The 11,545-nt window shown below is 40.8% G+C and overlaps 1 protein-coding gene across 1 annotated transcript in view; it reads left to right on the top strand.

The window, feature by feature from the left end:
• TAF15 (TATA-box binding protein associated factor 15) overlaps window positions 1-9,773 on the top strand; it is a 37,091-nt gene extending 27,318 nt beyond the window's left edge. Inside the window, exons 9-16 of the mRNA XM_089676594.1 lie at window positions 3,571-3,603; window positions 5,320-5,426; window positions 5,982-6,111; window positions 6,883-7,005; window positions 7,493-7,583; window positions 7,667-7,755; window positions 8,100-8,196; window positions 9,495-9,773. Coding sequence (XP_089532720.1) covers window positions 3,571-3,603; window positions 5,320-5,426; window positions 5,982-6,111; window positions 6,883-7,005; window positions 7,493-7,583; window positions 7,667-7,755; window positions 8,100-8,196; window positions 9,495-9,534 — 710 coding nt within the window. The 3' untranslated portion in view covers window positions 9,535-9,773. The remainder of the gene's footprint in view (window positions 1-3,570; window positions 3,604-5,319; window positions 5,427-5,981; window positions 6,112-6,882; window positions 7,006-7,492; window positions 7,584-7,666; window positions 7,756-8,099; window positions 8,197-9,494) is intronic.
• Window positions 9,774-11,545: the final 1,772 nt, after the last annotated feature.

Raw genomic sequence — 11,545 nt, forward strand, 5'->3', positions numbered from 1 at the left:
GGAGTTTTGCTGCTTTTCTTTGCGGCTTTGAAAAGCCTGCTGTCCCAGGGGGTCATTGTGCTTGCAGCTGAGCGGCAGAGGTCTTGCAGCTTCTATTTCAACCTGTGTATTCACAAACCAAACAGATGCCGTGGTTATTAAGAGTCTCAACAAATTCCTCACTCTTTTTTGTTTTTGGCAGTTGAGGATTGCCAGGGTCAGTTTGTGGTGTTGCCTTGCAGCCTGTCCACAGCCCCAAGAGTTTTACAAAGGTATTTGCTTCAATACCAGTATTAAGCACTCAGAATATGGTGGGGCACCTTGATGACAACATTCTCAGGGAGCAATCATATCAGAAGCTGACCTCAATCAATTATCAGATGGTACAGGTCCTGGAAAGGTTTGTTTGAATGCTGAACCTTCAGATGGGGTAGCGACATGCTGTGCAGACCTTGGGCTTAGTCCTCAACAAGGCACAGGTGAAGATGCTCCTTGCAGGTGAGGATGATGGCTGCCTTCGATGTGGTCTCTTTATGCCCAGTTTCACTCCACAGCTCTTGATATCAATATCTTGTTGGTATGGAACAAATGTCAGAGGACCTTGGCTCTGTCATTGCATCGAACTCCCAAAGCTTAACTGGTGGATACCCACGATGCTGGATACTGAGAAATCCTTATGGTTAGGATGACTGATGCCTGATGGCAGGGAGGCATTCTGGAGAATCTATTGGTTCAGGGTACATGGTCATTAAACACGTGTTCGATTGATATCCTGGAACTTTGGGCAATTCTGCTGGCTCTTCCAGCTGTGGCATACATCTCCCATCAGAGGGACAAGTGGATCTGATCTTGTCTTGGATAGAACTTAACATTTCAGCTTTCTTCGCCATGCACATTTCCAGTGTGGGAAAATTGGCAGGCAAATTTTCAGCTGCCAGCAGCTCAATCTAGAAGAATGGGCCTTTTCACCCAGAGGAGTTCAGAGATGTCTGATGGGGGTGCCAGATGTGATTCTCTTGGCATCCAGATTCAACAACAAACTAGACAGGTTTGTCTCAAACCAGGGATCCTCAGGCGTTTGTGGTAGATGCCCTTGTGTACCTCCTTTTGAGGTCTGGTTTACTTGATCTATGCCCCCTTCATCCTGGGGCGAAATAAGCTTTTCTCAAGTCTGGTGTGCAGATGTCTTCAGCTTGACCTGCTTCATAGACCTATTGCGTCTCATTCCTTGTTGAAACCCTGTTGTGATCTGCTTCAAGCCAAAAAATGTCCCTGCCAAAAAACGTTGATTACAGTCTGTGTGCATGGGCACGTAGGATAACATGCTGGGGAGTTTACTGGCTGTAGAAAAAAAATGTCAAAAGCCAATAACCGCAGCTGTAAAAATGTCCAGTGTGCATGAGGACTAAGCATCCTAAATCTATAGCTTTGTTTCGACAATATGGTTCCTTGTTTCAGTTACACCGGGACTGTCAGTGCTTCTGTGCTATTCAGCATCTATTCAAATGTAATGGCTACCTGATCTTCACACGTTTTTATGAAGTTTTAGCAGGCAGATGTTTACACCTCCTTTTGGCTGCCAGTTTTGGGTGAAGATGTCTTTTGGAAGTGGAATTCCACCATGCCCTGTTCTGTTTGGGCTTGTTGCTGTTTTTCCCACCTGCCATGTTCAGTGTTTTGGTACTTCCGAAGTAGTTATGAATACGAAGTTATGTGTCCAATAATTCCTCCCCACCTGCCTGTTTCTCATTGATTGCTTCAAAACTGAGGCTTAGGAAGGGGTTGTGTTTGGTGGGATGTACGCCTGTGCTTTTTTTTTTCTCTCCTGAAGGTGGCAGCATAACACAAGTAGCCTGGAAAATAAAGTCCTTTTGTATCCTGTAATATTTATCCCCTCCCCTATAAAAAGAATTAACTAAAACTGAGAAACATTGCTGCTTATGTTGGCCTTAACTGTAATATATGCACATGTATTATTACCCATCTAGACGTTGGGCTCCTTTAATACTTTTGTTCTAATACTCTCTATCTTTTCCCAAAAAAATTGTTCTGGTACAGCAGCCCAGAGTTTGGAATAGATGCCTGTGAAACCCTCAGCTTAAAAAAAATCTTGTAGAAACTTGCCTAAAACTTTTCAGCATGTTCAGCACATTTTTGCAGTGGACAAGAGGTTCTGCTACCGATGTACTTTATCGGACAGCCAACTTGTTGACCAAGCATATGACAGATGCAGAAAGTGAAAGTCGGTGGGATCCGTACTGTCTATTTTTTGTTTTTAACCATTTTTTCATATCTGCTTTTTAGCTGGTGACTTTTTGTAGCAGTGGAAGACAATTTGCAGGATATACAACTGAAAATGTGAAATCCTATTTGTCCATGGCACCTGTCGTCATTCCTGAATTGATTTAAAGTTACTCGAAAAGAAAATCGAAATGATTAAATGACCGTGTTCATAGAAATGCTAAATATTGTGGCAAAGCACCTTCCCTTGCAAGGCTTTAGTTTGAACAACTCCTTAAAATGTAACATTTGTAATTTACTTAAATTGGTAAACATTTTAAAAACCTCACAATGTGAATGTAGAAAAAAAAAAAAGAGCAGCAATAGGAAAGGCTGAAGTTTTTTGTTTATAATGCTGCTTGGTTATTTAGTGAATTTTTTACATATATGAGGAATTGTTTAGAAACTTTCACTAGATCATAATTTTACATAAAATTATACCTGTAAAAGCCTGAATGATGTACACATCCAAAAGCCTTGAGACTGCTGGATGCAGCCTTCGTGGTTTTGATGTTGGCACACTCAGAGCTGGCACTCAAGCGACGCCATAGTATTTCCCTTCACTCCACCTTGGACCGTTACATAGTGTTATGTTGGGAGGGTCAGAGGGCTATGATGTGCAAGGAGAGGTGCCATTTTAGGAAATTGACTCTTCTGGAGTAGTCCAACTTGCAAGTCACATTGCAAGTACCCCTAGACTTGGAATTCAGCTTTAACATACTTTCTTTGCATATACATACGATTTCTTGGTGATAGGGCCTCTTTGTACTGAAGACTTGAACAAGGAGTAGTGGTAGGTGGGTGGGTTGGGGGGCTGTAGAAATGTGGGCATTTTTGTTTATTTCATTTAATACACAGAGAATCGCTAAGGGCTGGGAAGCCTCCACTGTAAAGGTCGAAATCCTTTCTGGGAGAAAACCATGTAAAAGAAACGGCTCCCATTTTTGACCTTTCCTCTTTTTAAAATGCTAATTTGTCTGGCAGCCACACTGACTTTTTTTTTTTTTTTCTTTTTTTTTCTTTACTATCATTGTCCTGAAACTTGCTATTATGGGATGTTGTGAGCTGAGGTTTTCTTGACCTGCTGGCTTCAATACCTTTTTTAAGCAATCTGGAATGATTACACATATTAACAGCTAGAATAGTATATTTTTTCAGAAAGAGGTAGTCAGTAGCAGCCTCTGTTAGATGAACAGGATGCTTACTTTCATTTTTGCTAGTAAAGTGTTTAGTTCATGTAGAATGTTTAATTACAATATAGTGGTATTACTGCTTTCACTTAGTGTTCCATATTCTTTCTTTTCATTGCAGGCCCCAGGGATTATGGGAGCAAACCTGACCAAGGTAAGGGGGAGTATAGGTAAAACAAAACATGCAGTTATCACAGGTGTGAATCTAGAGCTGCAGGTGTTGGCTTAAAGCAGGTGGTCAGGTCATACCTTTTGAGAAAGTAAACCTGTTGCAACAATCATATTTGAATACAGGAAATATTTGAGGACCTTCAGCCTAGCCCCTCATCCTGTCAATACAGTGCTTGGTCTTGTGATGTCATCGAGAGGCACCCTGGCTCTTCTGTTTTCAGCTGACAGGGCCTCACGATGACGTGCCATTAGGCCCACCCCCTCCTACTTGCTGAAAGAGACTAAAAGCCTCCTGGGGCCACAATGTTTACACGAATATGGCAGTTTCTAAAATGTTTTATATAGAGAGGGGGAAGCTTGACATGGAGGGTGAAGATCTGCTTTAACCATAATCACATTTTAGCTTTTTTATTTATTTTTTTGTGAGGTTTGGTTCTACGGTTTTGTGACTGTACTGCCTTCCTTGGAATCCCTCTTCCTAATGGTGAGAGCATGTCTGATTTAGGAAGTGGGTGGACAGCCTGTCTCACAACAGGAAGTACATTTTCCAGCTGTGCAATGCAGTCCCCTATCTCCACAGTGCACCTGAGACACCTCAATCAGTATGCTGGGCAACCTGCATCCCTCCCCCCATCTCTAATGCTCCTGCTAGCCAGCTCCTTTCCTCAGGTTCTGCGGTTTCCCTCAACCTCCCACATGGCAACAAACTTGAGTCCATGCCTGAGGATGGGAAGCAAAGATGGGGGTGGTTAGTGGCCCTCCACAGTGGAAGCTTCCTTCCTATGTGTAACAGTTCTCAAGCTTGCATAGCATAAGGTACATCAGGTTACAAACACTGCTTCATATTGTGCATTGTTGGAAAAACTGAAAGCAGATTACAGGGAAACGTCTATTCTTGTGTGGCTTTCAACTACTTCCTGACTGCCCATTAAGGGGGCATGTAAGTAGGCAGGTAATTCTGCACTTTTGACAGATTCCTGCTGGGAGCCTTGATCATTCAACACAGTAGAGCTTGGAGGGGCATGGCAGTGATGAGTAGTGACAATTGGAGATGCAGGGAATTTCATAGCATCTAGTATCTAGGGGCGCATGGCATAAACGGACTACAGAAATACAGGCAAGCTGACCATTCCAGCATGCATCTGCTTTCACACTTGGTGCTGTCAGTTTGAAACCTGAACCTAAGGGAACTGACAAGATCACCAGGTATTAGGGGGGGGGGGTGAGTCACAGTATGCATATTCCACTTATGTCAATAACCAGGCACATATGGTTTTTGTTAGCACATGCTCTCTTTTTAGCACCGCCTAGAGGATTGTATTAGACTTTCCCATCTCTAATTATGGCAAAAATGCATGCTCCAGCCCATATTACACAATGCAGTACACTTGCCTATCTCCAGGCCTGGGCATTCTTTAGGTAGGACAGGTGACTATGTATATACAAATGACGTTAAGAGGGTAGTTCTTTGCAAAATTACTTATTCAGGTGGGTGGCAATAGTGTAGAACATGGCTATGGGAAATGGTGTTTATAGAACTGGAAGTGTAGATTGCATAAGGTAAGTTTTTGTATCCTTTGAGGTGCCTATAGATATCTATATTATCCTCGTTTGCATATGGTGTTTAGAACACTTCTTACAGCACTTTTTTTTTTGTTTTTGTTTTTTTGTTTTTTTTTGTTTTACCACTACCTCCCAGGAGATGAAGACAATTCTGACAATAACACAATATTTGTGCAAGGTCTTGGAGAGGATGTCTCACAAGATCAGGTGGCTGAGTTCTTCAAACAAATAGGAATAATAAAGGTAAAAGTTTTTTTTTCCTTCCAGAATTCTGTTCATGTCTACATTTTGTGCTCTCCAAGGGAATCTGAGAATAAAAGCAGATCACAATAGTAACACTTCTAAAGTGCAGGGAGGGAATTCAGACTTGCTGCAATTTACTCCAGGCCAGAGATCCCTATATTAAAGCCAGAATCAAAACTATAGTCCTTGATCCTACACCTTTCCAGTGTAATCAGTGGATTAACTCTCCAACTTCAGTACAGTTAGTTTGTCGAATAACCATTAGTAGAGATCGGAATTCTTGTTTTCACGTTTTCTCTTTAACATTAGACAAATGTAGAACCTGTAGCAGGACTTCCCATATACATCCAATCACCATGGCTGCTTCTGAAGAACCTAGATAAGTGCAATCACAGCTGGAGGTCTTGAGGGTCATAAGGAGATCAAGCCATTCATTTCCACATGGCAAAGCTTTTGTTTACATATGTTAGTCTGTCTCATTGTAAAAGGCATTATTTTGTTATATTTCTGTTTTTATTAAAGAATATACTTTACATATGAAAATCATATTTGCAGATGAACAAGAAGACTGGAAAGCCGATGATAAATCTTTACACTGACAAAGAAACTGGCAAATCTAAAGGTGAAGCTACTGTATCTTTTGATGATCCTCCTTCTGCTAAAGCAGCTATCGATTGGTTTGATGGTAAGGATCAAAAAGTAAATGTCGAACTTTACTGGTACCAGACACACCACTTGTCTCAATAAAATCAATGTTTTATTAAATTTTCATAGAAGACCCAGACTAACAGTATTTAAACAATCTAAGGCCATCACTCAATTTTTATAGATCATTTTTTCAGTACAGAACACTCAGTTCCAGTAATCCAAAGAGGTTACCGTGTTTCGCATCTCTGCTTCCTCAGGACCTTCAATTAGGATTTACAGGAGTATGACCTAACTATATAAAAACATACATTAGGATTTATCCCTAAATATCATTTTACACAAACCTAAAGTAGTAACTGCATAAAGCATAAGAAAACTGGTGCACTTGCATGCTATCACAAGGCATCCCTACACAGGGAGACAAATTTTGGGATGTTGATCCAAAGGAGAGGCAGCAATATTTTATTATAGATGGTTTGATTGTAAGAAAGATGCCTGTTGTGAAACATTCAGCTGATATGTACGAATACCAGTAAACAAAAAATAAAGCCTAACCCCAGGTACAAGAAGAAAAAAAACTACCTTTTTGTAGTGGGCCCACTTTATTTTTTTTTAATTTTTTTTTTTCTTTCCAACTGCAAAGGTAGGGTGTTTTTTGTTTTTTTTGTCTGTTTTTTTTGTTTTTACTTGTGCCTGGAATTGAGCCTTTATTTTTTGTTTACTGTTAATTAGTGCATAGCAGCTGAATTGATGTCATTGAAATGCCAGTGTTGACATGCTTAACATGTTTGTTCTGTTTGCAATGCAGGAAAAGACTTTATGGGAAATAATATTAAAGTCTCCTTTGCTACTCGAAGGCCTGAATTTATGAGAGGAGGTGGCAGTGGCGGCAGCGGTGGTGGTGGTGGTGGTAGTAGTAGACGTGGTGGTGGTAAGTATTAAGCTGTGTATAGGCAGATCTGTTGCTGAGATCAAGTTGCAGTGATACATTAATCAGTGGTTAAAAATTGGTTTACAAAGACCTAATCAAATACTGTATCCTTATAAATTTAGCTGAGTGGTCTTTATAAGGGGCAGATATTAACTACTTGACCCCCAGGCTAATTCTGGCATTTCCATCATATGTAAATATTTTGTTTCTAGAAAATATATAGTTTTAAGCAGAGGCCCTAGAGAAAATAGGTATGGGTATGTCCTATGGGCAGGAAGTGATTAAAACATTTTCTTCTCTGTTCGAAGTGTAATGGGGGGGAGGGGTGTTCTGCTCCTCTCTTTTTTAAGGCCAAGTTTTTTACTTTTTTTTTTTTTTTTTTTTTTTTTTTTTTTTATACACTATTTGGTTTCTTTTTGTTAATTGACACTTTTCTGCATGTTTCCTTGGTATTAAAATAATGCTGTAAATTTGCTTTTCTTTCTAGGTCATAGAGGTGGTGGCTTTGGTGGGGGCCGTGGCTCTTTCAGAGGCGGCAGTGGTGCACCTCAAGGTGGTGACTGGGTTTGTCCTAATTCGTAAGCAGCCCCTTTAAGAAAATATTTTATATAGATTTATTTTTTCTTTCTAAATATTAAAACCTGTTTTGACATATTTACAGCTCGTGTGGGAATGTTAATTTTGCCAGAAGAGATTCCTGTAACCAGTGCAGTGCACCAAGGCCAGAAGACTCCAGACAGGGTGGAGGAGGTTGGTAATCACACTCGTTTCTTTTCATAAAACTGTGTTACAAAACTTACTTTTTTCTTAATTATAGTAGAAAGTGCCTCCATGACACTTGCGTTAAATACACACTGCAGCTACAACTATGTCAAATTCAAAATAAGTTTTGCCTTTTTATATGAATGTGCTACCTTTTTTATCTGTTGCCTGAGCAGACAAAATGGCATGGCTGGGGAATTTGCTCCACGTGTCTGCTGCTTAGCCCACTTCGTTACCTGTGACACCCTCTGGTTTACTCGGCACAGCTGCTACGTTGTTTTAAAAATCTGATCTATGCGCTTGTCTGATGTGTAACACTTTCTTTCATACAGATCGAGGTAGAGGCGGCTATGGGGGTGATAGAGGAGGATTCAGAGGTCGTGGAAGAGGTGGTGACCGAGGCGGCTTCGGAGGAAAAATTGGAGGCAGGTGAGTTGAACAGTGTGGCCAAAAAAGAGATAAGGTCCCAACACCATTGTGGTTTGTTTAGCATATGTTCGTGTATACCACAGCCTATTCAAATACATGGCTGTCTTACACAATGCACACTAAGATGTTAGCAATAAAGGTGCGTGGGCATTGATCACAATGTCAATAAAGCTGTTATCAATCAATGAGATTCAGAACCGCTTTGCTTCTTTTACTAGTGAGCTGTGATTGGTCCACATCTATCACATAGTACCTGGGCCAATCACAGCACCCGGTACAGATCAGTAGTATTCGCAGCTGTCATGAATTTAACCCATTCATGTCAGTTCAAAGCATTGCTGGGGCTTGTACAGTGATCTTCATTGTACCAGCAATCAAAGAGTAAAAAAAAGAGAAAAATCCCTAATATCCACCCCATAGTACAGAGTTACTATGGTAACATTGAACTACTCCAATGAAAGTATTTTTTTTTTTTTTTTTTTTTAATTCAGTATTTTAAACATGCTGTCACCAGTCTGTCTCCCTGAGCACCACCACACCCAATCATATCATGACACTGTACTGGTGAAATAAAACACAAATTTTATTTTCTTAATTTTTCCAAGATATTGTAACAAATTACAATTTCAAATAACTTGCCATGCCTTTTTTCTAAATACCCCAGTCTGTCTGCTTTCCAAAAAGAGGTAATTTTGGGCGGTGTTTGTATTGTCCTTGCATTTTAAGTTCCTCAAATGAGATCGGCTGTCGGTACATCAGGACTGATCAATCTTCAAATATATTCCATAGGTTCTGGACGCTATAACTTTCCTACAGACTAAAAATACATTTTATTGGGATTTGTTTTCTGTTTGGGTGTGGTGTGGTTTTTTTTTTTTTTCTTTTCAAAATGTTCATTTTTTTATTTTATATAATCAGTGGTGATCAAATACCACCAAACGAAAGCTCTATTTGTGTGGATAAAAAGTTATAAATTTCATTTGTATGCATGACCACGCAATTGACGAGCTCTGTCCTTGTCAGCACTCCTAGTGGTTCGTCATGCAAGGGTACCTGGTGGAGCCTTGAGTGGCACCTGTCATTTTTTTTTTTGTTACTTTCAAAATGCAGTCTGTGGCATGTATTCTTGCCTTACTATTTTTTTTTTTTCTCCCACTAAGTTAAGACTTACCAATTCATAAAGAGTGGTAAGGATTGGAGCCCTGGAGAATTGTACTTTAAAAATGGCAGTGGCAGTTTTTATTGTGTAAGAAAAAAAAAAAAGTTGCTTTAATTTTCTCCTCTCTGCTTCTTGACAGGAATGACTTCAGAAGTGACCAGCGCAGCAAACCATACTAACCTGAAATTCATCTCTTCTGCTTTACATGTGGGCTTCGTTCTACTTAGAATTAAGATACAGATTACTTGATTTTAGTTTTTGTTTGATATTTACCCTAAAATGTGAGGATATGTTTTCCCATTTAAAAGACTATTGGAAAATTAATTTACACAATTATGACCCTAAATTCTTTTTGAAAAATGAAAGTATGAAATCTTGCCAAAAGTTTTTGTAATACAATAAACATTACTTGTTTTTACTTTGCTTATTTTTACTTATGTGCATTAGTATGTTTAAGACATGCTGTTTCAACCATATAATTATCAGTATGTATATTGTGACAAATGAAACATCAGTACATTACATGCTGCTATTATCTTACACCTGCTAGTTGTGTGATGTACAATGCGCCAAAAAAATTTAAGGAACACTTTGAAAACGCATCAGATCTCAATGGAGAAAAATATCATGCTGGATATCTATACCAGCCTTTCTCAAACGGGGTGCCGCCAGAGGTCTTCAGTGGTGCCGTGGGGAGAATGGCTGTCACTTGAGCCCGAGCTCCTGATCCCCAGCCGCACTGTACATTGGCACAGGGATACGTCGCACCACTCAGCAGAGTGAAAGCAAAGGGAAGGGGAGTGTCTTCTGTGCTCTCTGCTTCCCCCTAAAGTGCAGTACCCAGCTGTGTGATGGAAGCTAAGGTACTGTAACTTTTCATGCTGTGCGCTTGTGTTTATGCGTGTGTATGTTTGTTTTTATGCGCGTGTGTTTGTTTTTGTGTATATGTATTTTACTTTTAATCTAGACTCCCTATTCCTGTCCTATCAGAACTGCTTTTTTAGGACTTGTTCGTAATCGCAACAAGGACTGCTGATCCTCTGAAAAGAAATCCATGCGCAGATCGCTTTTCAGAGGCATTTGACAGGTGATAGAGGGAATGTTGTCTCCTCACCACCTGGTTTAACCCCGTAAAAAGCAGCTTCAATCACCACAACTGGGTGCAATGCGGTTGTAGTTAAACTCCATTCACCTGGGGGTATACTTCCATCTGCGGAAACAGCATGTGTACACCCCCAGCTGCTGTTTTTGCAGCTAAAGGGGGAGCAGTTGGGGGTGGTAAAAGTAGCTCAATTGCTTGGTTTTATTACCCTCCAACCTCACAGGTGAACAGGCCCTTGGTTCACATCTGTGTGGCTGTGTAGGGCAGCCCATTCATTTCAATGGGCTACCTTACCTGCAGAAATGCAGGGAAAATCGTCCCTGACCTTCGTTTTAAAATTGCACCACACCAAAAACACCCCGCATTTGCCAATGTATGGGGGTACCCCTAAAGAGCAGTGCATTTGTCTGCGTGTCAGGAATGAGTGTGATTTTGCGTGTGTTCCACGACACACAATGATGTGAACCAAGACTTTGACAGGGGTGCCTCGTGACTGAAAAATACTTTTTAAGGGTGCCCTGAATGGAAAAGGGTTAAACACTGATATACTGATATGGACTGGGTAATGTGTTAGGAACGTAAGGATGCCCCATCGTTTTCATTTCAATCAACCAACAGAGGACTGAATTCAAAGACACCCCGAAAATCAGAGTGAAAAAATGATGCAGCAGGCTAGTCCGTTTTGCTGAAATTTCATTGCAGCAACTCAGAATGGTACTCGGTAGTTTGAATGGCCCCCCCACGTGCTTGTATGCATGCCTGGAAATATCGGGGCATGCTCCTTTATGAGTTGACGGATGGTGTCCTGGGGTATTTCCTCCCAGATCTGGACCAGGGCATCACTGAGCTCCTGGACAGTCTGCGGTGCAACCTGGTGGTGTCAGATGGATCGAAACATGATATCCCAAAGGTGTTCTATTGGATTTAGTTCAGGCGAGCGTGGGGACCATTCAATGGTATCAATTCCTTCATCCTCCAGGAACTGCCTGCATACTCTTCCACATGAGTCCAGGCATTGTCCTGGACCAGGAAGAATCCGGGACCCACTGCAACAGCGAAGGGGCTGACAGTGGGTCCAAGGATTTCAT

Source organism: Staurois parvus, unplaced genomic scaffold, assembly GCF_062004578.1.
Source record: "Staurois parvus isolate SC_StPar_1 unplaced genomic scaffold, SC_StPar_1.0 ptg000172l, whole genome shotgun sequence".
In the NCBI taxonomy this organism is placed as follows: domain Eukaryota; kingdom Metazoa; phylum Chordata; class Amphibia; order Anura; family Ranidae; genus Staurois; species Staurois parvus.